The sequence below is a fragment of the Acanthochromis polyacanthus genome, chromosome 6 (assembly GCF_021347895.1).
Source record: "Acanthochromis polyacanthus isolate Apoly-LR-REF ecotype Palm Island chromosome 6, KAUST_Apoly_ChrSc, whole genome shotgun sequence".
Lineage (NCBI taxonomy): Eukaryota > Metazoa > Chordata > Actinopteri > Pomacentridae > Acanthochromis > Acanthochromis polyacanthus.
In genome coordinates this window covers 36,118,695-36,146,208 of record NC_067118.1, presented here as the reverse complement: position 1 = coordinate 36,146,208, position 27,514 = coordinate 36,118,695, and the positions used below count along the sequence as shown (strand labels likewise).

Sequence of the window (27,514 nt, the reverse complement as noted above, 5' to 3'; positions counted from 1 at the left end):
TACCGTGTATTTTATATCCTTCCACTGTATATTTTACAATTTTTTCATAAATTAATAACATGCCACTGTGGCAAATTTACTTTACTGGATTGTACTTGTAAGTTCCAGTTCATGGAATGCAACATTAGATGTGTTTATATGGAAGCCAAATCCAGCTGAAACCTGCAGAGCATTAGTTTTACACAGTGCCACTACCATCTGTTCCTTAGGATCAAGAAAGGTTGTAAAGAGACACTTTCTTCCCGTAGTCAACATTTTGTATAATGTGACAAAATGACATTGCATTGCGAAGTTTTGCAAGTTTATTAATGTGTGGGGATAAAAAGAATGAATTATTTTGATAAGTGTTTGCTGGTTGGCTTTCCTCGGTTCCATTATATATATATATAAATACAAATATACACTTGTAATCAAAATAATTCATCCTTTTTATCCTTACAAATTAAAAAAAAAAACATGCAAAACAATATAATTTTGTCACATAACACAAAATCTTGACTACAGGAAGAAAGTGTCTCTTTACAACCTTTCTTGATACTAAGGAATAGATGTGGCATGTGGAGGTATAGTTCTCTGGTGCAACTTCATTTCATATTAATTCACTGTAGGTATTTTGATAGTAAGCACTGTGATCATTTTTGAATTTCTACCAATTGATGTAAAAAAGAAAAGTCTTTTCTGTGCATAAAATTCACCCTCACATGGTCATGGCTGCCACCTGCTGCCACAGCTGATGTATTGCTGGTGAAAAATCACAGAAGAAACCTTGTTCTACATGACATGAACAACATGCAGCGTTTCAAAATCAACACCTTTATTGTGACTTGGGGCCCTTAAACTCCATTTAGTACAGGGTAACTGAGTCAACCTCACTTTACTCCTGACATGACAAAATTGTTGCGGCTCACATAAAAAAAAAAAAAACTTTTTAATGAAACAAAATGTATACAAGCTCCTCCAACAAATACATGCAAATTAAAAAACAAACAAAAAACATCCTAACTAATCAGGGCTGCTCTACTAAAAGGGCAGGAGTGGAAGGTTTTACTTTTCTCCTAACAGAAAGTTCAACAATAACTTACTACAGTTTTTTCAGCAGTCATAGCAAATAATCAGACTAAGGGTTACAACTTTGTAAAAACTTTAATTTGCTTTTGGAGTTCAGGTCCCATACGCACTAGTTTCTACCCCTAGTACAATTTAAATATATATTAACTTCATAAACAGTAGACAGTGTTGAGCCCCAAACTCCTCTCACATAATCTAAAAGTCTGACAGCACAGAACTGAACTACATGTCTACTCTGAAACATTTTAGTCTAAATAACTGTTAAACTTAAGTGTTCTTCTAAACCTCAACTAACATCATCAGTCCAGTGTCTACAGACTGATTGAACCACATGCAGGCTTAGTGGACTTGGTGTGCTGCCATTTATCGTTATACAAAAGACCTCGTAGCTCCCTTTCCACAAAGTACAATTCGTCATCTTCACTGAAGACGTCCGAGGTTAAACCGGAGATGAAATGACATGGCACTGGATTCAGATCACGTTCAGTCAGACAAAGACACAGCTCTGCACTTGAAATCTGTGGATGAGCCAAATTATATTTGCTTTCCTCTTTCCTGTAAAACTAATCCTCAAACAAGCACTGATTGAAACTAGTCAGAATCAAGAAAATTCTAAAGTACCCCCAGTGACAAAAACAGGCTAATGACTCTACTGATCCAGTGATTTGGAAACAGTCTTCTGACAAGATTTCACACACAAATGAACTCTATCAACCTTCATGTAAACCTCAAATTTCAGATAACTGACCCAAAACACATCTGAAGGGATGAAAATCTGTCAGAAGAATCTACGATAACAAAACAGGAGATAAAAACAATACTGTGGTTTCTAAGAAGAGACGGTAAATACAATGGATCTATGTGGAGGAAACGCCTATTTTTGTGACGGACAGGTGAATCCCACATCCAGCTAACATTATGGAAAAGTTCAAGAAGCTTCGAAAAATCTGGGCTCCTAGAAAACCTGCCAGCCTTCCATCGTATTAACAGTCGTGACCAAATCCCTTTAAAACAAGGTAAACAGCAGCTACACAACTTAATACCAAGATTAGTTGAAAACTTAACATTTGAGGAGCATCTACACTACCGTTCAAAAGTTTGGGGTCACCCAGATAATTTCCATGAAAACTAAAACTTATTCATGTGCCAACATAAATGTACAAGGGTTTTCTACTCATCAATGAGCCTTTCAACAGCATTAGCTAACACAATGTAGCATTAGAACACAGGAGTGATGGTTGCTGGAAATGTTCCTCTGTACCCCTACGGAGATATTCCATTAAAAATCAGCCATTTCCACCTAAAATAGTCATTTACCACATTAACAATGTCTAGACTGGATTTCTGATTCATTTAATGTTATCTTCATTGGCGAAAAAAGCTTTTCTTTCAAACATAAGGACATTTCTAAGTGACCCCAAACTTTTGAACGGTAGTGTCGTTACCCTCTAGTGTTTATCAGCCCATTTTTACAGATCACCAACAGAGTTGCCCATGTAGTCACAGCAGCTGGACCAAAAGCAGATACGAAATAATTACAATGAATCCATTTAAGACTTGTGTGATGGAGGAAAAGGCAATCTTGTATATGAGATAAAATGAATTACTTTTTTTTTTTTTTTTTTTAATGTTACGCCACAATGAGCCCCTTTGACATTTAAATCATCAAAAAGTACATCAAATATACCTACAGTATTTAGGAAATAGATGGCAGCACATACCACAGGCTGGCAGCTGTGACCTTTTACTCATCAGCAGTAGCTGGTTAGTAGCATAAGAAACACAAAACAAGTAGGACTTTAACACTAAAATGCTACATGGTTTTGTATGCGTCCTTTGGTGAAATGTCCACGTGGAGTAACAGGTTGACCTGGAGTTGACTGCAGGTCAACAGAAATCCGATAGCTGCTGTATGATGTACTGACCGTCCATGCAATCAAAAAATACTTGTAATCTCTGGGCAGCGATACCAAAAAATACCTGCAGCCTTTCAGAAAAAAGGAGATGTGTGCATTTTTCAGTTCAGTTATTGCCATAATACTATGCTCTGTTGTCCGAGATCGTAAACTAGTCCATCCCCCTTTGCCTGTTGTATGAATGTAACAGTAGGTTTAAAAAAGCACAAAAAATCTACGATCAAGCTCTACGAACGAGCTGGTGAGAGCAAACTAAAGTCTGGTTGTGTTCGGGCTAGGTTCTTCTCAGGTCGTAACTGCAGTGTGTGGCTGCAAACTGCTGCTGTCTGTTGGGTCTCTATGGGAAGCTGAGGGTCAGACAGTCAGACGGGTGTTTGAAGGCTGTAAGGGGCTCCAGGAAGCTGGATGGCCAGATGCATCCTGGGAGTACTGGCTTTCCTCTTTGCTCATTCCAACTGTACAAAGTCGTCGGTGTCTCAGCAGCCTGTCCGTCCGTGAAAAATTCTGAAACAAGGCCAAAAGAGACGGGTGCTTCAGCCAAAATAGCAAACGGCTGCTTTTGTTTAACGCTGTAAAATCCTGACGAATACACAGAGACCAAACAGTACATGTAAAGTATATTAGTTGTGCTACAAAAAATGGCTGACAAACCTGATGACAGCGATCACACTGGTACGGTTTTTCTCCGCTGTGCACCCTCTTGTGTCTGTCCAGGTGGTAACGCTGAATGAACCGCATATCGCACGCATCACAAGCAAATGGCTTTTCCCCTAAAACCAACCACAGCATTTATCAGGAGTCACTACATATTTCACCGGTTACTCTAACATACCATTTGCTCAAAGACTAAATACATCTGTTGTTAGGATCTCTTTTTGAGCATGTTTAATGTTACTCAAATCATTACAGAACCAACATTCATAATTAGAAAAAGCACAAAAAGGAAGAAATGCAGCAAAGCCAGAAAATAAGAACCTGTAGTTTCTTAACAAACACATAAAATTACAAAACAACTGTACAATTTAACACTTCACTGTTTTTTTTTTTGGCATTTCTTTTCAAGCAGATGGAGCTTCAGAAGGGAGGATCTTTGCTAAAATCGACTGTGTGGATGGTGGCTATGCTGAGGTGAAGGAGTTCTCACCTGTATGTGTGAGAATATGTCGCTTGAGGTGGTAGCTGCTCCTGAAAGCTCCATAACAGTGATCACAGATGAAGTTCTTCTGGACTTTTAAGGAGCTGTCGTCATCCATATCAATCGGTGGAAGTAAATGCTACGGAAAAGAACACAATTAGACAAAACTGAACGTAACACCAACAGCGTGCTACTGCAATTTTTGACTTTAAATAGAGTTTTTAAAGCATCCTTACTTCCACTTTTACTTTGCTGGATGATGCAGATTTTTTGTGTTTCTTCTTGGGTTGCATATTCTGGTTTGCCTGCATGTCCTTAGCATCAATCATCCTTGATGAGTGATAATCCCCGTCTTTTCGGATTAGCTTTTAGAGGAAGTAACGGATAAGTATTGTTATATCAGGTGCATTCCAGCAAACAGTTTACCACTGAGTTAACTGGTTTGTGGTGCATGTTAGCATCTAATCAAGCCCTTAACACATAACCACACATACAGGGAAACCCTTTACGTTTAGCATATCCAGATTATTTAAAAGGTTGTAACACACTTTAATATAAACACTTTGAATGTGTCAGTAATTATAGCCCCGTTAAGTCTCCAGAGATGGAAGCTGGTTATGAATGGTGCTTGTAAATTTGACGTTGGATTGAATTATCATATAAAATCATATCGCATAACTTCAAAGCAAAAAATATGTGGATGTTTTTTTTTTAGATCCACTGGAGGGTGAAGTTTATCCGGCCTATGAGTTTCACATTAATTATGTTTACTTAACTAATGTGAAACTGTGCTGCAACATCTGTCAATAAACAAGTTAAACTCAATGTTAAATTCAAGCAAAGTTGTGAAATCACAACATTAGCCGACTTTCTGAGTGATCATATCCGTTTCTTTTTCCTCGCAAAATAAACAAGGCAGCTCTTGTGGTGAACATAAAGTTGTGGGTGACATCTCTCTCACCAGGGGTGGACAGCTCCCCGCTGAAGGATGGCCCATGTGGCTGTGGTGAGGTTGTCCATGGTGAACCTGGTGCCCATGGTGGTTGTGGCTGTGCTGCGAGTGTGTTTGGTGGCTGTCAGGGCTGGCCCTGTGCCCCTGAGCCAAGGGTGACATCATCTTCTTCTGGCCTGGGATGTTGTTGGCTTGCATCAGGGCCATGCTGGACAGCACCGCCTCGCAGCCCAGCAACCCAGCCTGGCAACACAAACAACATGTCAGAGCAGAAAGAGCGAACTCCAGGACTCCTCACAGACACAAGAAGCCAGAGGGGGGAGAAGGCGGGGTTGAGTAATAGGACTGACAGATAAATGCAGGCACTAAAACCATGATGGTGATTCTGGAGATGAAGAGACTTCCACTGACCCATTTCATATGGTCTCGAACAGAATTGTTGGAATGGTGTGTCATCGCCGTGGTTTGAATGCGTGCGTGTTTGGGGAGACAGAGGGGGCTTCACTCAGGATGAGGGGTGACAGACACCCACCCAAATCATCAGGGGCCAAAGCCTGAAAATAGAGGTATATGGATATATGACCAGAAATCTAGGAGCAGCATTAATATTTGCTGTTCAGGTAAAAAAAAAAGCCCCAATAGTTTGGTACATGCTTTCAGTTAAAATGGCTGACAGACAAGGAAACGTGAAATTTAAAAAAAAGGAAATCTGATGGAAATCTGATGACAACAAATGCATCATACAGGAGGTGATACTGAAAAAGAGAAAAGTCATCTGTGAGAGCAGCAAGTGTACTGTAGAACATGTCCATAGCTACTTTAAATTATTATAGGAATTAAATTGGATAATTCAATACAGACAACAACGTGAGATACTTTCTAAACTGACTGAAATCTTAGCTTTGCCCTAATACAACTGATGAAGTAAGTCATGGAGACAATAGTAAAAAACTATATACATTGAGGAAAATTATGATGGCTTTTAACAACATGCTGCATGTCTTATAGCCCTAACCAGCAAAAACTGGTTAAATGCAGCACTAGGCAGAGACGCAGGGAACAAGGAATCTCCACTGGTAATTTCATAGTGTCTTGTATGTCACAAAAAAGGATTTGAATAATTTGAAAATTCTGAATAATTTAATGATACTGTGGCAAGTTTTGTACAATTCCCTGCCATGTTTTCAAATATATCTATAACTACAGCTACATATTAGATGGACACGCTGAAAAAGTCTAACTAGACAATGCAGGTCAAACAGCTAGAAACCAAACTATGCTCATCATCAGTTATCAACTCTGTCAGTAAAGAAATAAGAGGCTGAGATGTTAAAGTATCAGGGCACCTGCACACAAATAATCTGAACTTTAGATATTGTTATGATCATGGATTTGCACAACTAAATTCCTGTAATGTTGACATTATTTTTAAAACATCATCAAAACCAACTAATGTACATGTAAATACACTTGCTAGCATAGTGTAATTAGCAGTTTTCTCCTTATAAGAACAACAAAATGCTATTAGTAAAGGCTACATCAAAAAAAAAAAAAGTAAATGATTAGTACAACAAAAAACAAGAAAATTACCTTGCAGAAGGGCATATCAGCATATTACTACCATGCACAATGCGGATTATGCAGTAAGAAGCTGCATGATTTTTACAGCGCTATGAGTGAACTACTATCCAGGGTGCTGCATGCATACAGCCTTTAATAACAGAAAAAACTGTCACTCGTGAATTCGGAGTAGCGAGTTTGCATTCAATCGTAAATTAGATTTTTTGTGTGTGAATCATTTCTGGTTAAACAAGCATGATCTGTGCATTACTGGGCTAAAGTTAGCTAGCATCGTTTGCTCAAAGCGTTTGATACCTGATTGGAAAAGAGAAAATCCATAGACAAGTGAGCTTTAATAATCCATTGGGACCATGTGAACCTGGAGAGCCAGTTTGCTGTATTTTAGAATGCAAGCCAAAGTGTGAAACATACTGAGAGTCTCTACTGAATGCAGGGGCAAACAGAAACCAGCTAGCTAGCCAGGAGTTGGGGTTTGGGACAACTCTTGTCCGACTGAGCCCCCACCCCCCGCCCCAGACAACACAACAGCCAGGCAGGGCTTTCGGGCTCAGCGCCGACCTCAAATAACACCTCCCTCACCGGCCACAGCGGCTCCAAACAGTCCGGTAACAGATTAGAAAACGCTTAGAGGGCCGCGAGTGAAACGTGTTGCAAACGTGATAGCTTACCTTCCGATTTTCACAGTGTTGAAGATTATTAATTCTTGTCGCACTTCCAATTTTTTCTCAGTTTACAAACACTGACAGGAAACACCACCGGAAGTACTCCCCGGGGAGAGCCCTGATTGGGCATGCGCCTAATCACGTGACTGACGCGGACTGACTCGCATTGGCGGCCATAACTGTGAGGGAGTGTTTTGTTGGTGCCAATATGGATGTATTGGTAAGATAAAGCCACAACAGCTTAATAACAATAATAATAATGAAAATAATAACAATACTAATACATTTATGCTGACAATATAAATAAATCTAAATCAAGGCAACTTAGGATTGTTTTTACCAATGTGCTATGTTTTGTACCACAAACCAGACAAAATGACAAATCTTTCTAGTAGGCGGTCAAACACTATGCTGTGAGCTGAATTTTATCGTACAAAAATCTGTCACTGACATCATGAATGTAATTTTTATCAATGACTTCTGCTGCAGTTCCAAAGCATTGTATGATAATGACCTAACAATGTATACATGGGTGTAGTGTGTAAATGGATGTATCTGTAACAGTACAAACATGCATTACATTTTTCTGTGATTTTTTTTGTACTATCCTCTTGTTAAATGGAGGTATAGTTAAGTGAAAATGTACTGCTACATTTGCTCTTCCAGTAAAATATATTTAACTTCTCTCAGCTATTTAGGACAGTTGTAAAAAATTGTTTTGATTCTCAGTGCAATTGTTTTAACAAGAAAAGCACTCAGATAGCGCAGTACTCCACCAAGACTGCTCAGTTGTTGTAAGATTTCCGACATACAAGTCCTAATAAGTGGCAGCGGTGGATTTTTTAGTAGGATCGGAATCATGTTATCAGCAGGCAGCTGACGTTGTGTTCACTTGTGACGCCATCTAGCAAAGATACAAAAATCTTTAATAAATCTGTGGATCCAGACTATACGCTGCATCACTTCCACCATCTAATCAGGTGGTCCTTGTGTCATTTCTGACCTTCCACAAAAGTTCCCACCAAATCCGTTTCTCTGTTTTTGAGTAATGTTGTGCACAAACAAACAGATTAAGAGAAGGACAATCGTATGCTGATCGTCACATAACTCCGCTGCGTTCCTTCACAGATAGACAATGATATGCTGTCACGATCACATTTCTTACAATGAATCAGGAAAATGTGACACATTCTTGTGTTGAACTGTATTTACATTTGGATTAAAAAGTGTGAAAACTCACGCTTGTATTCATGTGCTAACATAACTGCACAAGGGCTTTCTAATCATCAAAAAGTCTTTCAACACCATTAGCTAACACAATGTAGCATTAGAACACAGGAGTGATGGTTGCTGGAAATGTTCCTCTGTACCCCTATGGAGATATTCCATTAAAAATCAGCCATTTCCACCTAAAATAGTCATTTACCACATTGACAATGTCTAGACTGGATTTATCATTCATTTAATGTTATCGTCATTTTAAAAAACCCAAACCCTTTCTTTTCAAAAATAAGAATATTTCTAAGTAACCCCAAACTTTTGAACGGTATTGTATAATTAATTGAACATGAGATTTTTTAAGTTAATAATTCTATCACTTGGTACACTGTGGCAGCTGTTTAAATCCAGCATATGATCTAAAATGGTACAGTGATTTGTGTGTTAGAATCTGTGAAATTCCAACGCCTGGCTTCACACACATCAAATTCTAGATGAACGAGGTGATTCCATCTGAAGAGCTGTGTTTAGGTTACAGATCATTTCCTAGTCTTTCGATTTCATTGAGGAAGAAGTCCAGGTCTTTCAGGGAAATGAGGGGAGAAAAGGCAATCACACGGAAAAAGTTGATCTTGTCTCCCAGAGGCTGGTAGCCCACCATCATCGTGCCTTGTTTCATCATGCGTTCCTTGACGGTTGGAGCTACCTTTAGACAACAGAAATAAAAACATACATACATATTTAACTCTGAAGATTCAAGAGATGGAAGACTCTGTGTTCTGTATCCGAGTGTGTTTGTAGAACACCAAGACGGAATAAAAACATCTTAAATCCGGGGACTTTTTTTCTTTTACTCAGTCCATGGATGTAAAAAAAAAAAAAAAACCCCAGAAGCTTACTTTTGCCAGTCGATCCTGATAATCTGCATTTCCTTCCTTCCCTCTCAGACTCGGTGGTATGAACCAGAAGCATACGTTCACAAACTCTGGCTGTCCATGGATGCAAATGCAAACATGTCACAATCAAAATTTCATGGTGGAATAATATACTTTGTGCTTCAGATTTGATCTTACCTCACGCAACAGATGGAACCCATCTCTTTTCTTCATCTGCTCCACTAGATACCTGCAAGAGCAAAATTTCAGGTAAGAGCCTTAGAAAACCCAACATTTCTGCCTTTTCTCACTCTTTTATTCAGTATTTAAACTGCTAAGTCACTGACAAGTATTAAATCAGTTTGACTTACATCAAATACAAAAAGAAGTGCTTCGAAATTCTGCCCTCTAAGGATGAGATAAGTTTGACTTTACTACTTGACATGTGCTACAACTGCATGCCTTATTTACCTGACATGGACAAAAGCTTTGTCAACGCGCTCTGCCAAGCCAGCGGATCCGACAGCTTTCCACATCAACCACAACTTCAGACAGTCCACCTTGCGGCTGCATTGCACAGACTTGTCTCCAATGTCCAGATTCACATCATAGAATTTGTCTTGCTGGAAGAGGTACGTCGCATTGGCACTGTGGCAGCGCTTCAACAAGTTCTGAGAAAAAGAAGAGGATTGTCAAAGAAAGAACTAAAATACAAACCTGTTTTCATTTTTTAAAAAACATTTCAAGTTTTAATTCTGTAGCTTTAAAGTGTGAAGCCAAACCGTTGTGTCCTTTAGCAGCAGGGCAGAACACTGCAGGCCGGCCACCAGCATCTTGTGTGGATTCCAGGCTACGGAATTCACTCTTCATCACAGGAACACACACACACACACACACACACACACACACACACACACACACACACACACACACACACACACACACACACACACACACTGAGTGTCATTCATCTGCCCAACTTTGTAGTTCATGTACAGGCTAAATGCTGTCTTTCTGGTATGCATATTAATACCTGTCAACTCCTTTCATCAGATGTCTGTGTTGCTTGGAAAAGAGCACGCTCCCGCCCCAGGCAGCCTGAAACAAATGACAAAACTGTCAAAACACTGCATGTTCTTAACTTGGAACAAATACACCACAAGCTTCATGAAACCAGGACCTGTCTACATAGATTAGTCTTCCAGTGGGGGACTCACGTCGACGTGCATCCACAGCTTGTGTTTGTCACAAACGTCAGCGATGCGATCCAGTGGGTCAAAAGCTCCCTGTACTGTGGTCCCTGATGTGCAGCTTACAAGGAATGGTACTGCACCCTGAAAGAAACAAACTGAAAGTGAGCACAGTTTACTTTCACTTGGAGTTTTCAGGTTCACACAATAATAAAACAAGAAAAGCACTCAGAGAGCACGGTACTCCATCAAGGCTGTTTGTATCATTTCCAACGGCTGAAATATTTAATAAAAAATGACCTTGCGCTGAGCACAGGGATGTGATATGCTTGTGTATGATATATACAGATACCGAATCACGTGACCTAAATATTTAGTGGGCAGCGGGAATCAATGGGACTCGGAATCTTGCCTGGGGACCAGACAGCCTTTATATTGTGTATTACAAATACACATAAAGTCAGTCTGGAACTGCTCCATTGAACCAAATCTAGCCCAGAGGCGGGACTACCGATCACAGCTTGAATTGGAGAGAGCCAATCAGCGTAACACATGTGTGACGCAATCACTAAGCGACTTAACAATTGCCTTTCCGCCATGATGTTTTGTAGTTTTATCAGCTTCCTTCGCCGTACAGGGGTCCTGAGGAAAATCTAAGCTCTCCCTTTCAACAGTGGAGGGCAGCATTACGCATTCTATCGTACAGCCTGCCGGAATTAAAAATACATCCTTTTTAAAAAGAAAAGCTTTAAGAGGTGCTTCTTGTTGAGATTTTAAGGACAAATTCAGCCCGTGCAAAACAGAGGAAAGCGCACGAGAGAAACCTCGCTCTGTTGCGGTCGCCAACTCGGCCCTGAAGATGACGCATCGTTAACTCCCGCCTCTGGTGCTCTGATTGGTTCGGTCTGATCTGCTCGGAGCTTGAAAACCTGTCAAAATGTGTCAATGGAGGAGGGCTAGACCGTATTCCCGTATATCCCTTATAACGGGAATACAGTCTAGCTAAGCTAGGCTACTCGGAATCACCCCTACAATTTAATCAGTACTTGTATAAGTCCACAGCAGTGGATTTGTAGTAAGATCACGATCATATGTCACAGTGTAAACACGGTTGCAAATGCGCTACAGATGTGGGGGTCCAACAGCTGTGACCAATCCACTGATTAGCAGCTGCAGAGAGCCCCACAGACCGGCGACACACCGGCTGGGGAACAGGCGGCCGCAAGGGGGCGGGGCTGAGACAATGTGACAATGTGATCGTCAACAGGCAGCTGACAGCATTCATTTGTAGTCATAGTTACAGTGTTGCTGTCCCACTATCTCGCAATGATACAGAAATCTTTAACAAATCTGTGTATTCAGACGATAAGCCGCATCACTTTCAAAAATCTAATCAGGTGGTCCGTGTGTCATTTCTGACCTCCCCTGAGAATTTCATCCAAATCCATTAGTCCATTTTTGAGTAATGTTGCGCAGATGGACAGCCAGACGTACACTAATCATCACATAACTCCGCTGCATTCCTTGGCGGAGTAAAAAAAAAAAGGTGCTGCATATATGGATAATCAAATAAATCGGATGTGCAGCATGTTATCTCTGAGTTCATACTAAACATCAGTGGATTTACCTGGGATTTGGAGAGTTCTATTTTTTCATCCAGGTCCTCTGGAATCATGCGGCCTCTGTAGCACAAGAAAAAGCACAGCAAATTCAAAGAAAATAAAACCAGATATCATTTAAGCCCCTTTAAGACTTGTCTTCTTTACCATTAACATGTCAGCATCTGAACATGGCAGCTTTATGTCTAAATCCTGACGCAAAAGCGACAAACTATGAGTTCTGTGAAGCGATTTATGGAATTCTTTTCCATTTCAGCACCAGTATTGGTCCAAAAATTTCTAGATAGCAAAAGACACAGTGTGTGTGTTGATATCTCATTCAATTTGGACGATTTTAAATTTATTATGAACTGAGATGTCTCTAAAAATAAAACTTTACCGTGATGAAGACAAAAGTTTTTAACAGAATAAAAATATTACAAATATTTAAAGTATATTAATAGAAGCTTCAGTTCAGTTTGATGCTTCCAGCAGTTTGTTGGAGTATTTCCTCTAAATTTATTAAAGAAGCTACTTGCAGCATCAAACTGCAGCAAGATACATACAAAGACAACAGAAGTAGCTTCATGAATTACAAAGTCTACTTTTGTTCACGTTGTGTATCTTGTGTACTTTTCTTCCCTTCAGAAATTCGAGCTGTTGCACTTTAAAAGCTGCAGTTAGATCCTTTGTTACATATCGGCCTTCTTCAGGTTAAGTAATGGGCTCCATCACAGATATCGGGCTGTTATTTTACCGTTTATAAGGTAGCATTTAGATTATCATCAGTCATGGACAAACTTTTCAGCTTTTAGGAAGTCATATATAAAGTATGGAATTAATTATTTATATTTATGCTGTTATTTTAGATTGAATGTTTTCATTATTAGTGCATTATTATGCATTACATATCACCTGATATGATTGGTTTAATATCATGTTTGTGCCAAATATCACGCTTACCATGGCTCTCTCTGTCACTGCCAAGGATTTATCTGAATCATTTTCAAATTGTGTTTTATCTGAAAAACAGTCGAAAGTCCAAAGGTATTTGATTTTACCATGATACAACGTAGAGAAGAGTAAAGTACAACTAGATAATTCTGGCATTTTTGCTTGATAAATGATTTCAGTGGTCTATGGTTTCTAAATCAATAGTTTCAGCTCTTATAATAAACAATCAATTACCCATCATCCACTTTCACCATGATCACATTGTCTGTCCCAATGCCCAGCAGTGCAGCCCCTTTCTTCACAGAGTAATGGCTCTGGAAAGAAAAAACATGAGGATGCATCTTTAAGTCACATTTATCTGACATCGTCACTGACCGCCTCTCATAAAGTTTCACTCCTCTCAACAGTGCAATCAGACATGCAGCGTTGAACGGCCATCCTGACCTCTGGAGATGAGAAGATGGCCAGTCGTGGGAGACCATACAGGCCTTGGCTTTTGACCTCTGGGAACAGTTGGTAGCGTGCAAGGTTCATGGCATAAATGTTAGAGGTAGAACCCCCGGGGCAGAAAATACCGTCACCTTCTTTCCAGCCCACCAGCTGACGTAGTCCTCTCAGAACCTCCATCTCCATCAGCACAAAGACCGGAGCGACTTCATAGGTGAAGCTGCAATTGACACACAAAAGCACAGTGGTGCATGTATTGCAACATCTATATATGCATAGTGCAGTCTATAGTAGCTTGTTACTTTCCAAGCTTTATATAGACTTTGATTTTATTAATCCCTAGAGGGAAATTCTGTTGATACAGCAGCATGGATGTTCAACAAAAGGGTAAACAATAAGACAACACAGAATGTTAGGGTATAAAGTGAAGGTAAAATAAAATGAATTAAGATAAAAGTATAGAAGATATAACAGAAAAAGAAAAATCAACCAAATGTACAAGAATACACAAGAGTGATACAGAAGTGTGCAAATGATAGAAGTAGGTGCAGATAAGTTTACAGATATAATGAATGATGTTAGAATATAAAGTTTCCAATATGTAAAGTAGTTTCGCCAGCATGCAGAGTGATGCAGTCCTTTTGTGATCTGCCAGGTGCAGTTGCATTGAAAGTATAAAAATAAATAGTAATTGATGCATCGTTTCAGATGAAACAACACAATAGTATATAAACCTATATAAAATTACCTCCACCTTGATCATTGGCATTGTCTTTCTGTGTATATGTGTCAAATCTAATCATCCAACTATATAAAAAAAGTACAATAATACAACACTCTAAGCCAATTGGTATAGAAAATACCTCTGATACTATTTGACTAGATTCAGCTGCTTCTTTGCTTTTACTCACTTTTAGTTCTGATCTTCAACAAAGTACAGCGCCCTCCATAATTATTGGCACCCCTGGTTAAGATGTGCCAAAAGCCTTAGATTGAATTCAATTTTTATTGCAGAAGCATACCGTCACACTGAAAGTTGTAGAAAAATGTATTATAGGAGAGGATTAGGTATTGTTTTGTTGGCAAAAGGGGGTTGTACACAATATTAACATCAGGGTTGCTAATAATTTTGGCACACATTTGACGTAAAATAATTATTTCTTAATGTGTGATTTTCTTCCCCACTGAATAAATGCACTTGAATTAAAGGTTGGATTTTCCTCTTTGTTTTCATTGTGGTCCGATATTATTTAGAAAAAAAACTGAATTTATTTGAAGCTAAAGAACACATCTTAAACAGGGGTGCCAAAAAATTATAGACACCGCTGTATCAGTAAATTTCTCCTTTGTGAGATCAATAAAGTCTATCTTATCTTATCTTATCTTATCTTATCTTATCTCTACCGTTTCTACTAAATCTGAATAATGCTCCCATCATTGCCTAACGCAGGCTCAACAGCTGTTTTTTCATTGCATTTTGATAAGTTCTTTATATACTTCACCGTTTCATCTTACAGATTGGTGTTCAGAGTCTCAGTGAGGAACCGTCCAGCCAAAGCATGATAGTCCACGCCGGCAAACTGCTGGTTAAAAAAACGTGGATGACCTGAAATTAAGAAAAAGAAAGTCTCATCAAGAGGGAATAAGAGTCAGCGCGTTTATCTGGGTTCAGCTGTTTCTGCCAATCTTACTCGTCTTAATGCTGTACTTGGCCACATCTCTGACTCTCTGCAGGAGTTTCTGTTGTCCCTCCCCTCCTTCTCTCAGCTCCAGATCCAGCAACTCAGCCAATTCCTCAGGCTCTTTCCACTCGCAAACCTGCACAAAGGAAACACGGGGCTGTGAGTTTTGTTCAGAGTACTCATTATTAGTGCAATGTGAACCATTTTATGCTTCATGAGAGACCTTCTGTTTGACATCTGTGCCTTTGCAGAGCACCTCCTCCACAATTATATTGAAGGCTTCAGTCAAGAAGAGCTGCCCCTCTGCATGGTCAATGAGAGGCTCATTCAGGTCACGTAGGTTAGTCGGTTCCAGAACATGTTCGTCTGCTGTTTTTATAGCAGTTAAACACATAAACTAATGCATACAAAATCAAAGGGTTGCAATCAAAAATAGACAGATACAGCACACTGTACTTACATTCGAGTGGTAATTTGTCTGCCATTTTCACGTTTTAAAAAGCTGGAGAGTCTGATGAATTATTCCGCTCTGCTGGCTGCCAGGCTGCAGGAAATGGCTTCAAAATAAAAGTAAGGGATTAGAGGAGTGGGAGGAGGCCAACCTTTGGACCAGGATAAGTTATCTAATGTTCTCTGGGATGAGACAAGCCAACTTAGAAACAATACTAGATATTCAGCACCTTCTGATTTATGAGTTTCTGTCATGAACAAGAAGAGTTGGTTAGATTTACCAAGTCATGTGTGAATCTCAAGAATAAAACAAAGCATTGTGCATTTCAGTTAATGATTTTCATCGGTTCACAACCAAAAGTATCAAATTAATGTGAGAGAAAATATTGACAACAAAAATTCCTTTGATTCCATGAAATAATTCAGCGTGCGATATTTGTCTACCCTCATTTACACGACAGTGTAATGCTTAGCTTGTAACTTATAGTGCATACCGTGATGTGAGGCACGTTGCATCTAAAAGACATCCAAGGAACATCCAAATGTGAGCCATCTTATGCACTGGTATACTTTTATTTACAAAGCAAGCCTAGGCCTACTTCCACATTATTCATCCAACTACATTTCTAAAACCCACAGCAATTAGCGTTTACGTTCCAGTCAATTGTACTTATTAAATGTGCCAAAGGTTCATTCTGAATTTGGCAGTACTCTGCCCCTGCAGCCTGGAACTCACTGCAGGACGCACTCAATCTGAAGGAACTCATCACCACTGGAATTAAAAAAAAACGTATGAAAGATCTTGCAGCAGCTACTTATCACACTAGATGTTTGATGTTTTAACGTGAATTCTTAATCCTGTGCTTTAATCTAGCATGCATTTTATTTGTTTTGTTGAGGGAGCTGGTGTGCCCCCCCAACAAAAAAAGCTCAACCTTTATAAAATGATGAGTTGAGTAAAACATGAAACAAAACATAAGAGAAATATGTTTTTATTCACCTCTTGAAACGCACACTAAAATGAACAGAGCACTACTTAGTTGTTCATCTAATTTCTAAAAAGAGAATAAAAACACTACATTACATGATTGTAACACTACAATCATTTTTAACAGCAGTAACAACAGCTCTTAAAAAGTAAAGCATCAAAATAAATCATTTACTATTTTTCTATGACAGCCACACCATTATATAAAAGTGTAGTTTAAGGTGAACAAAGGTCCCTTGCTCAGTGGTGTAAATGTTACCCCACTGTGGGGTAATTTAATCAGGTAGTACAATCATAGTCCTGTGTCTCTCCTGACATAAAATTAGTCTTTATGATGAGAAAAACACTAATCCCCAGGAAAACCTTTCCTCTGAGAGGATTTAACTCTCAGAAGGAATCAGACAGTGAAGGCCTCAGTTTGTCTCTAACAGAAAGTCGATGCTTTCAGGTGGCAGAGCCCAGTCGCCCTGACTGAGGAGGGAGTGCAGGTGAGCAGCAGTGGCTTTGTTCCTCTGGCGGGTTCTCCAGTAACGCAGCATGGCGAAGACTCGCTCCGCATGCAGCCGATGATCCTCTTCGATCTGTTCCAGTTTCACAGACGGGATGTCTAGAGCCAGTCTGCCGATCTCCCGCCAAGACCTGCCAATGCCACGAGCCACAGACATCAGCTGTTTCTCCTTCACTACACTGGATGCTGCACAAAAACAAAAAAGGTAGATAATGAAGGTGATGGCCTTATAGTGTTTCAGTGGAATTAATTTCAGTAGAGTGTAACTCACCATTTTTGCAGATGTTTATGGCTGGAATTACATCTTGTAATTCAGCGTCTTGTGATGTTTCTATTTTCAATCGTAAAAAAAGATAAAATGTATGCATTAAGGACCGACATCTAACAGTATTTAATAATGGTTGCTGAAAATACACAAAAAAAACCTTAGGTCTACCTGAAGACAGTGAGTTGACCTGCAGATCATTAATAAAACAAAGCGTTGGGAAGGTTTCCTGCAGAGCTTGGTCCTTTAGTAGATCCAGTAGCCCTTGTGCTGCTTCAGGACCTCTCTGAATGATATGATCCAAAAGGTCTGTAACCTTTTCACTGGGAACACGGCAAGATTTCACCTGCTGGTAGCCACGGAGAGACAGCAGACAGCGAGAGTCTGCATGCTGCAGCACAAAGTCAGCATCCGCACTCAGAATTTCTATCAGCTTGGTCTTCTGGCTTCTCAGCAACTGGATTTCTGCTGCGGGTTCCTCAGCCATGACTCAAATCAGCTCCTGAAAAGATAAAAGCAATAAGATGAAATAAGATTATCCTTTATTATGGGCGATTTTGCAGTGTTATAGCAGCAAAGATAGTACAGATATTTAAGGAATGTAGTAAAAGGATAAAAATAAACCAAGATATATGCAAACACTAGTTCTAAAAATAACATTATTGCACATATCAGTGATAGAATAGAAACACACGTGCACATCTATAGAGATAGACATTGCACACGGTTTTAAAAGTGCAAAATATTAATAACTGAAAACACCACCTCTGCTGGCAGCCACTCTGCCAACATAAAAGAGAATCCTGATGCAGTTTGACTGTGAATGTGGGATTTCTGGACTCTGGTGCTGCCACAGTTACTGTTTGTCTCTGACAGCTCCACCTGGTGGCGTTAAACATGGAGGATGCAAAGTGGTAAGATTTTTAACTTCAAGAACAGAAAACCATTCGCATGCTGTGCTTATATTTTTGTTCAGTGTACATTACTATTTAAGTTCAAACACAGACCTGCTGGAGTTTATTATGACTCCACAGCAAATCAACAAAGCCGATGCTGTACCAAAAACTGACTGAAGCGGTTGTTGTTTGGTCTCTGGATGATTTTCTCTGCTCTGTGTCCTAGATTATAATAATTCTTTTTACTGCCTAAAGTAAACTTGAAAGACATATGTTTTCCACTTGACAAAACCCCCGAAACATTCTGACCGGCATCTTATAAATGCATTAAAATGATTTGATTTCATTCATGAGGGTTATTTTAAAAAAAAAAAAAAGATCATAGGATAATAGGAAAAGAGATAAATTCCCTGTTTTAAATCATGGAAACCATGTTAATGATAACCTAAACAAAAATATCAGAAATACCAAACACATAAAGTGTAACTAGCTGGGTCCATATATAATTGCGGGATGTTTTGTAACATAGTTGACATTTTTACTGTTTTCAGGCCTAAAATCCACATAACCAAACACCACATGGCATTTTTAGAGAAATATTCTTCTAAAATATTATATATACACAAATGAGTCAAATTGAAATTGGAAATTATTTATAAAGATACTGTACTAAACCTGTTGACATTGGATAAATCCACACTTGACTCACACACTACTTCATATTAAGTCATGTAATAATAAGCTCATTTTTATTATTGTTTAGCTAATTAGAAAGTGGTTATTATTGAACTTGGATGGTTATTTGTTGACATTTTAGTGAAATCCAGTCATTTTTATTAATAAGTGATTGTTTCCATAATAAACAACCACGGCATTTGTAAAGACATGATCATAATTAACATTTAAATTTTTTTTTAATGAAAATGCATGCAAAATATGTCATATGGACGTCAAAAGTCCCTCAATTATATATTGACCCAGCTCGTTAAAGTTTCTCAAAGAAATACTTCTACTGTTTTATTTGCATATTCTGACTGTTTGACCCGGATGAAAGCACATATAGACGTAAACAAACTGGACGGATTCAACAGGATGATCCGTTTTCGGCAGACCATCACTTTATGGCACGACACCGGTTCTACAAGTAGGTAGCAGTAAGTGTTACAATGGGCATGCAATTAGAAGTATTAGTGAGGAAATGTTTAAAACAACAGGTGCTTATATTAATTATCTAATTTTACAATAAAAAATAAAAACAGACCTGCATTTATTTTCCTTCTCTGTCCTACATTCTGCAGCCCCTTCAAGTTCTGACTTCCGTGTTTTCGTCCATTTCCAGCTGCGAGGCACAAACTCACTCTATCACACCAAATACAACATTAAAGTAAATGTATCTCCATTACTCCCTTACCATTTACTGTAAGAGAAGGAGCAGAAGAAGAACAACAGTAGCTTTCTGCAGAGAAACAGAAAACAGCTCCTCTGTCGGTCTGGATCATCTGATTTTCGTGTTTCTTTCCTCTGGCGGTTTTTTCTTCTTTGTCTGCCTCGGATTTTTAATTTCTGTTTACTTCCATCCAGTGGAGGGATGATCCAACTGCAGTCATCTGCCTCAGCTGTGAGGATTTGGTGGCATCTGCTGGAACTGTTTAGACATTACACTCAGGACTGCTTAGAGATCTTTAATTTATGAAAAAACAATAATAACACAAAATCAGATTATATAAAAGTAAATCTAAATGAATAATAATTAAAAAAAAGACAAGATTTTATTGTAAAATTCAGGTAGCAACACTACAGTGTCTGCCAGTCTTGCCTTCCTTTACCCCTTACCTCAGGGTAATTCAGGTCCAGCTCTCCATTTAAAGGGTTAGATTCTGTCTGCCTATTAGATTTCACCTAACAGGATTCAGCAGAATGATTAAGCTGGTGTGGAGGAATACTCACCTAGGTTCTTACTGTCTTCCCCCAAACGTCTTACCCCTCTTATTTCGACAAATACTCTCTTACTAAGCAGCCCTCCTTGTAGCAGAATTGATTTATCGATCACGTCTGTAAGCGACAGCTTTCCTCTTATAACTGTTTGCACCTGGTGATATTCCTAGGTTTGTTTTAGAGGTTTGGAATACCAACCTCAGGGGTAATGTTTAAAGTAACTAGTTGGATTAAAGTAACCTTTAAGAACCATTAGATCTGATGCACACAATCAACTTAACTTTTTACCAGTATGAGTAGGTGAATCTTAAGAAATCCATTAATCTTCTCTTTAAATGCAATATAAATATAATTTTTTTATTGAATAGCATTAGCAGGGGCATAGCAACAGCTCATGATTAAACAATTAATATATTTCTGATTATTTGTAACTAAACTAAACTGAGCATACCTAAGAATCTTCTCTAATTGTAAAATTTAGAAGAGAGAGAGTGGACGGCTCTGCAGTTGCCGCCACGCCCGGTCTTGACCTGTGTCTGGTTGAAGTCCTCCGTAGACCAGCAGACTCAGTACAAAGTCTCTTTGTGGTACGAAGGATGTCTTTCCTTGGCAGGGGGAGTGAGGAGGTCCCAAAGGCCAATCGTGGTCTAGCAGTTATCTTTGGTAGCAGTAGCTGGAACACCAGTGCGGACGTTCCAGCTGTCTCTCAGTTGGCTGGTGGCTGTGGAGAGTCCCCGACTCTCCAGGTTGTCGCTGGGCCTCCCAGCCCTGGGAGAGGAGCAGCCCTCTGCTGCTGCCTCCTGTGCCTCTCTGGATGTCGTAGGTGCTTTCCTCTCTTCTTCTCTTTGGGATAATTGCAGACCTCTCAGGACTCTCCGTCTGGCAGAGTGTGGTCTTCGCTTGTTGAACAAAGTTAGAACAACTTTGCTTCCAACGATGTCCTCAGCGAACTCTGAAGCCTAAGTCCTGCGTTGTCCTCACGTCGTTTGGGCAAAAAGTCCGGCGACGACTCCTCAGAACTTTGGCAATGTTCTCCGTATCAATGCACAGGCAGCTCCAGGAACATCTCCCTCCGGGGGAGAACTCCGAATTCAGTGTCTCTGTCTCTCTCTTTTATACTCTCATCCTCTAATACACACACATTATCTGTACGCTCAGTTGCTCAACTATCAGGCTCACAACGAGAACACACATTGTCAAGGCCTGGTCAAGGCACATTCAAGGCATATTCAAGGCATATTGAGAATGGTAAAGTCATTCTTCATGCGCTTCCTATAACCATATGTGGAAATGTGCAAGCACTCCTCACAGGCCAAGATTTCCCCAGCATTGTAGTTCTGCTTTTTTGTAAGTGTGCAGTTCCAAATAGGTTACCTCTCGTCATACACGGTGCTTTTACTTATAATCACTTCTTTTAATCATTACATCTTAGCATGATCATATTACTCATTTTAAATCATTCTATTCTATAGCAATCATCATTTCAGAATATATATCAGCCTATGAAAATCATTCTTGCCTCAAGCATAAGCATAATCATGTGGTTAACTTATAATGTTTCTCATTTTAGCTTTTCATTGGTCTGCTTAAAGTTTTTGTTGTGGTAGTGGTTGCTCCTGGGATCTCAAAGAACTAGGCCCCACTTGACAACAGAGAGTGGCTAAGAATAAAGAGGTATTGCAATTTCAAAAAGAGATTTGAAAATATTCAGTGTAAATAGAGGTGGGACCTTCATAGATGTGCAGATTCTAGAGGAAGTCATGGTGCTGAAGTCATTTTATGTCAGCAAAGGATTGTTTTCGGGGTAAAAAAAACATTGAAGTACATAACGTTTATACACAGATAGAAGCTTTGTTCCAGGGTGCAGAAAAGGAGACCTGTCGAACCTTGAATTCAGGAGGAGCAATGTGGATTCTGTTATGGCCGTGGAACAGCAGACCAGATTTTTATCCTAGTGGAGTTGCGGAGGGGGTAATGGTGGTTATACCTTCCAGTCCAAATGTGCTCTGTGTTTTTGTAAAAGACCTCTGACCATGTACTGTGGGAGTAAGAGATACTGGCTCAGTTGTTTTGAGTCATCCAGTCCTTGTGCAACCGAAGTAAGATCTGCGTTTGTATCCTCAACACAAGTCGAACATGTTTGGCTGCCCCTAGCCTTCGATCCTGTTTGTGATATTCATGGATGGGATGTCAAGGTGCAGCTAGGACGGGTCTGGTGTCTGGTTTTGGAACCTCAGAGTTGCATATTTGGTTTTTGTGGATGACATGGTTCTGTTGGCATTCATCATCCAGCATGAGAGTCAGCACCTCCAAGTCTGAAGCCAGAGTTCTCTGCCAGAAACTAGTGAACTGTGGGAGGAATTTAAGTATCTTGCAATCTTCCTCAGGTGTGATGGGAATATGCAGCCGAAGATGGACTGACAGATAGGTGCAGCATCAGCGTTGATGCAGGTTTTATACCAGGCTGCTGTGGTGAAGAGGGAGCAGAGCTGAAGGACAAAACTTATAATTTACCAGTCGCTTTAAGTTCTAAACCTGATCTATGGTCATGAGCTCTGGGTTGGGACCACGACAATGAGGTCACAGATACGGCGGCTGAATTTAGTCTTCTTATTTGTGTTTCCTAGACTAGAGATAGGAGAGATAGGGTGAGGAGCAAACATCCTGAGGGAGCTCGGAGTACAATCGTTGCTTCTTGACGTCAAACGGAAGCAGCTGAGGTGGCTGGGCATCTGATAAAGATGCCTCCTGGGTGTCTTCCTTTGGAGGTTTGTCGGTCACATATAACTGGGAGGAGAGGGCGGGGTAGACCCAGAACTTTCTGGAGGGATTTTATATCTCATCTGGTCTGGGAAATCTTAGGGTCACCCTGAAGGAGCTGGAAAGCGCTACTGGGGGGTGGGCATTTGGAAGGACCTGCTTAGCCTGCTGCCACTGCAATCCGACCCCAAATAGTGGCAGAAAATGGATAGATGAATGCATAGTCTTTAGGGGTCTAATCACTGGCAGGTCATACACTTTAACAGTGCAATATTAGGAAGTGACAAGGCTCAGAGTAAATATAATATGATGTAGCATACTGTGTAAAAACCACAATACAGAAACAGAGACGAACGAGAGAAAAAAGTAGAATTGCATGTATAATTCTGCGTCTGCAATGATCTTAAGTTCGTCAACCAGGAAACAAACACTCACTGCTGCTCATATCCGATGAGTTTGTTAAACCGTAAACTAAACGCCCAAGCACTTGTTCCCCAGAACATGTCGCTCAAACATTCATGTTTACGCTGAGAAATCTGTTGTTGTTCATACTGAAATAGAACGCTGTAAACATATGAATAAATATTTGATTGTTTTTGGTTGAGCCGAAGAGACTCACGGCGTGAATACCAAATGGGAGATGTTTGTGTTTTTATCTAATGTACAGGTACATGCCAGGCAGCATGAATAATTGAAGCTCTACAGTACATTTTAGTGTTAGTGCATCAGAGGAAAGGCCTCTGACTGTTACTGGACAACAATTATCAGGAACCGCCGGTCACACGGCTGCTTAGCTTGTTTACTAAGCTCCAGCTCGGGGAAATGACAAATCAATATCTTATTCCTGGACAGATATTTGGTTTGTGTGAGAGGAAAAGCCTCTCGAGCCCATTTCATCCACACACAGTGTACACTCTGAGTCACTGTGTGTATTAGCCCTCTGAATAAATCCAGTTTTCTCTTTGCCTACAGTGGGTGGAAAGAGTCGAGCGAATCATCATTTATTCCTGTTATTTATTCTTCCCACCCAGGTGAGACTGCTGTGTAAGAGAGGAATGCATAATTCATCTACCTTGCTGTTCTTCTAATAACCTTATTGTGCTATAAATTTGAATTATATTCAGATTTGATCTTGAGGAGATACATTGCTGAGGATTTACATGGAGCTGAAATGCGGTGATCTAGTGATGTAAGAAAATATGCACATGTTGACATCCTGGGAGCTTTCAACTCCAAATGCTGTATAATGTGCTTGTGAAGTGTGCCGCTAGTTGTTTTGCATTATATTGCTGCAGCACAAGAAGAGCATATTCTGTATGGAAAAAGACAATGAACTTACTTTGCCGCTGATCAAGCATGAGCCCACTCATACCTTTGTGCTTTTCAGGCCCCATCGCGCTCTCTGTCAAGTGGTAAACTCCACTTGTATGCACACGCTAGTGGTGGATGGTATAATAGCTCTGACTCTCTACACTGCCAATGGAGAATAATGCAGTTTCTGTATGAGTGGGTCTGACTCTATTCTACAGACCTCTGCACCTGGAAAATTGGGATTTTGTAGATCAGAGTGTGTACGTGTGTGTGTTTATTTATGCATGTATACAATTCAAAAGTGAGCCAGCGCAGCAGCTTATCCCCTCCACGCCTTAACAGAGAAATTAGATTTACATGTAAAGTAACTGATGAGGGGAATCGCTCTTGCTGGCAGTCTTTAGCACTCTGCACCGCATGGGACAAAACAGAGTTGGGTCTACATTCGTGTGGATCAACTATTGCTTTGGTAGTAAACAAATTGGGATTTTTATGTTTGTACAAAGATAACATGCACAAAAACAGAAAATAAACAGAAAATAAAGTTCTTGATAAAGAAACTTTTCTCTCTTAATAGCTTCAGACATGAGCCCACACTTGTAATGATTGTGCACCAAAGCTCCACTCTCCGCTTGTATGACTTCATGTGATGAAATAGGTTTTACCTTAAAGATTTTTGTATAAATAGACTGCTGTATAGCACTAAGAATTGATTTTTTCCCCCTTCAGAATGTACAGTTTGTGTTTGATGTGGCTGACTGTAGTTCAGCTGGGCCTCGCCTGCACATAGAGGCCTTTGAGACGCGACCCTCCTGCTCCTGGGGTGGATGGAGCAGCAGCGAGGGGACAGTCATGCATTTGAGTGACTCTGACATGTCTGTTTGTTTAACATGCATTATATATGAAAGACCAGAGTGAGGGAGGAAAGAGCATGGCAGCAGGGCATCCAAACAGAAGGAGGGAGGAAGAGAGTAACGGCGCTAAAGAGACAGACACCGGGGAAGATAGAGAAAGAAAGAGAGGGCAAAGCAAGGCTGCTATTCACAGCTGAGTGAACACATACTGTAGGTGGAAACTTTCCGTTTCCAGCACAAAGACGCTAGATTTAGAATCATGAAAGAAGAATTTTGGCTTGGCTCGAGTCAGACCTTTTAAGTAATGCCATCTGAGATATTATTATCTTACTTTTAGAGGAAGATGGATGATATTATGGTATAACAGCAGGATGGCCATCCATTATCATTCATCATGTTGTATAAATTCTCCGAGATCAAATATATATGAAACTGTTGTTCATTATAGGAGGAAGATGGTTTGCGGAGGACTTATAGATTAAGCCTGTTATGAAATTGATGGGTCCATTAATGCAGATAGAAGTGTAAATAATTTACATGTGTGTGAGAGAGTGTGTTCTCGTCAGCAACCCTACTCAGAGCGGTACTGAAGAGATGGCCAGCACAAAGGCATTTTCCATCCTTTAAGTATAATGAATGGAAAAGACAGTGAGTCTAACTGACAGTGCAGACCGATTCTCAGACTGCAATAAAGCCACGAAGGAGCTGCTGGAGAAACTGTGTGCGTGTATGTGTGTGTGTGTGTGTGTGTGAGTGATGTAAGCAGAACACCGAGCAAAAGGGAGTGTTTGCAGGAGGAGGTCAAAGATGAGATTTCTTTTTAAAAAGGACTTAGTTGAGGAGTGCAAAGGAGCAAAAGGGAGTCACTGCACAAAACAGTGATTTTACTGCATGAGATCATCTCAGCTGAAGTCACCAGGAGAGGCAGGTGTCAGCCGATGTCAGCATTTGAGGCTTGCTGTAACTCGGTGACATCAGTGTTCTGTCGAGATTCTGTTTACAGGATTCATCAAGTGAAATCTGTAGACGGGTGGAAGCCTGCATCATCACATCAAAGTAAAAGGAACCCGGTGGAAGAAGGGGAATTAGTGTGCTGACTGCAGTGTGAGTCCACCTCTAGAGGGAGCTCTTATCATTCTAAACGACCTGAGCACTTGTGGCCGGCCCCTGCACTCAGCTGTTCATTTGAGCATAGCTTTTGTATAATCTGAGCCATGACGCTCAGACTTCCCTCAACCCAACAGCTACTCTGTTTTTGGCCATGAGACGACACAAAATCCCTCTGGCAAAAAGAGGACGAGCCAGGTGTCCTGAGCTTCCAAAAGAAAGCCATCGGCAAGAGACACCCACATTCTGCTGGGCTTTGGGGGTTTGGTCAGAGCTGTCTTAAACTCAGCGACCTGTGTAAGAACTGGAGAGACTCTGGACTCTGGGACACTGGAACCGCAATGTTTTCTGAGGACATCACACCTGACAGATGTGGGCCACTGTCACCCACTGTGACTGAACATCAGTGATCATCTGCTAATGCATTTGATTAGTAATGACTGGACTAAACACGAGAACAGTTTAAACTTGCTGGATAACGTAGCCAGGATGTCTCAATCAGGCCATCTTCCTTTTATGCAACACATCTCTTCCAAAGACAGTGTTTGCCTTTGATTTCCTGCCACAGCCACCAGCTTGTGTTGCGTATTATGAGTGGTTGTGAATGGGGCTAAGTTTAACCTGTTTGCTGTAGGATTATTGCATCTATAATGTGTTTCGAATTCATATTCTTTCATAGTTCAGGCAACTTGCGGTTGCTTTTGGCAGCTTGATAAATGTTTAAAGATTGGTACTGAGAGTTTTGCATACGCACTTTACGGGAACTGACCTGTCTGAAGTTGCACCATCGCACACCATCATCAGATTCAGAGAATGAACCGCTGCCTGTACCCTGAGTCAAAGTTCAATAGTATCGGGAATATGACAAAATACTCAAATCTTGCGGGTTGCATTATCTATTGACGCTGGCTACCTTTAAGAGTGTGAACATAAATTAAAGTATTGTGGTATTGTGTTTGAGTGTGTTTATGCAGCCAAAGTTACCTGGAAGCTATTTACCTTCTTTATGATTAATGAGATGAGGATGGATGCAGACAACTAAAATAAATAGCATTCCGTTTTTTGCACACAGACACTGCTTTGTGCACAGTACACACAAAAACCATTTACATGTACATATTCGCTTGAACTGGTATTGTTTTTTGGGCCCCAATTAAAACAG

General features: G+C 40.1%; 3 protein-coding genes across 14 annotated transcripts; all 3 read right to left on the bottom strand.

Annotated features, from left to right (window-relative positions):
* Positions 1 to 797: 797 nt before the first annotated feature.
* Positions 798 to 7,451, bottom strand: znf740b (zinc finger protein 740b). 4 transcript variants are annotated; one of them, XM_022211344.2, is made up of 7 exons: positions 7,321 to 7,451; positions 5,483 to 5,625; positions 5,081 to 5,314; positions 4,356 to 4,484; positions 4,129 to 4,258; positions 3,636 to 3,754; positions 798 to 3,488 (listed from the first exon to the last, which is right to left on the bottom strand). In XM_022211344.2, the coding sequence occupies exons 2-7, from the start codon at positions 5,525 to 5,527 to the stop codon at positions 3,339 to 3,341; spliced, it is 807 nt and encodes a 268-aa protein (XP_022067036.2). In that variant the 5' UTR covers positions 5,528 to 5,625; positions 7,321 to 7,451; the 3' UTR covers positions 798 to 3,338. The 4 variants fall into 4 exon arrangements, with proteins under 4 accessions (XP_022067036.2, XP_022067037.2, XP_022067038.2 ...); XM_022211345.2 differs by lacking the exon at positions 7,321 to 7,451 and adding an exon at positions 6,947 to 7,289; XM_022211346.2 differs by lacking the exon at positions 5,483 to 5,625.
* A 1,048-nt stretch (positions 7,452 to 8,499) lies between these two features.
* csad (cysteine sulfinic acid decarboxylase) lies at positions 8,500 to 15,857 on the bottom strand. 3 transcript variants are annotated; one of them, XM_051949776.1, is made up of 14 exons: positions 15,739 to 15,857; positions 15,502 to 15,647; positions 15,288 to 15,414; positions 15,112 to 15,202; positions 13,594 to 13,816; positions 13,384 to 13,463; positions 12,225 to 12,279; positions 10,625 to 10,741; positions 10,441 to 10,505; positions 10,190 to 10,271; positions 9,879 to 10,078; positions 9,606 to 9,657; positions 9,432 to 9,521; positions 8,500 to 9,238 (listed from the first exon to the last, which is right to left on the bottom strand). In XM_051949776.1, the coding sequence occupies exons 1-14, from the start codon at positions 15,761 to 15,763 to the stop codon at positions 9,065 to 9,067; spliced, it is 1,527 nt and encodes a 508-aa protein (XP_051805736.1). In that variant the 5' UTR covers positions 15,764 to 15,857; the 3' UTR covers positions 8,500 to 9,064. The 3 variants fall into 3 exon arrangements, with proteins under 3 accessions (XP_051805736.1, XP_051805740.1, XP_051805741.1); XM_051949780.1 differs by lacking the exon at positions 15,502 to 15,647 and having other exon boundaries at positions 15,739 to 15,845; XM_051949781.1 differs by lacking the exons at positions 15,112 to 15,202; positions 15,288 to 15,414; positions 15,502 to 15,647; positions 15,739 to 15,857 and having other exon boundaries at positions 13,731 to 13,816.
* An 847-nt stretch (positions 15,858 to 16,704) lies between these two features.
* On the bottom strand, positions 16,705 to 19,994 carry zgc:174906 (uncharacterized protein LOC571548 homolog). 7 transcript variants are annotated; one of them, XM_022187397.2, is made up of 6 exons: positions 19,797 to 19,994; positions 19,647 to 19,724; positions 18,255 to 18,371; positions 17,661 to 17,991; positions 17,496 to 17,555; positions 16,705 to 17,410 (listed from the first exon to the last, which is right to left on the bottom strand). In XM_022187397.2, exons 4-6 carry the CDS (start codon positions 17,974 to 17,976, stop codon positions 17,130 to 17,132), a joined length of 657 nt encoding a protein of 218 aa, XP_022043089.2. In that variant the 5' UTR covers positions 17,977 to 17,991; positions 18,255 to 18,371; positions 19,647 to 19,724; positions 19,797 to 19,994; the 3' UTR covers positions 16,705 to 17,129. The 7 variants fall into 7 exon arrangements, with proteins under 7 accessions (XP_022043089.2, XP_022043087.2, XP_051806043.1 ...); XM_022187395.2 differs by having other exon boundaries at positions 19,647 to 19,994; XM_051950083.1 differs by lacking the exon at positions 19,647 to 19,724.
* Between the last annotated feature and the right edge of the window lie 7,520 nt (positions 19,995 to 27,514).

Excerpts from the sequence above, each read along its gene's own strand:
- zgc:174906 (XM_022187395.2), bottom strand. The coding sequence starts at position 17,976 with ATGGCTGAGGAACCCGCAGCAGAAATCCAGTTGCTGAGAAGCCAGAAG. Across the intron at positions 17,556-17,660 it reads GGTCAACTCACTGTCTTCAG|AAACATCACAAGACGCTGAA; the intron begins GTAGACCTAAGG and ends GATTGAAAATAG. Across the intron at positions 17,411-17,495 it reads CATAAACATCTGCAAAAATG|CATCCAGTGTAGTGAAGGAG; the intron begins GTGAGTTACACT and ends GTTTTTGTGCAG.
- csad (XM_051949776.1), bottom strand. The coding sequence starts at position 15,763 with ATGGCAGACAAATTACCACTCGAAT. Across the intron at positions 15,648-15,738 it reads AGACAAATTACCACTCGAAT|CAGACGAACATGTTCTGGAA; the intron begins GTAAGTACAGTG and ends CTATAAAAACAG. Across the intron at positions 10,272-10,440 it reads CTGATGAAAGGAGTTGACAG|AGTGAATTCCGTAGCCTGGA; the intron begins GTATTAATATGC and ends CCTGTGATGAAG.
- znf740b (XM_022211344.2), bottom strand. The coding sequence starts at position 5,527 with ATGACACACCATTCCAACAATTCTGTTCGAGACCATATGAAATGG. Across the intron at positions 5,315-5,482 it reads TTCGAGACCATATGAAATGG|GCTGGGTTGCTGGGCTGCGA; the intron begins GTCAGTGGAAGT and ends TTGTGTTGCCAG. Across the intron at positions 3,489-3,635 it reads AGTGTGATCGCTGTCATCAG|AATTTTTCACGGACGGACAG; the intron begins GTTTGTCAGCCA and ends GCCTTGTTTCAG.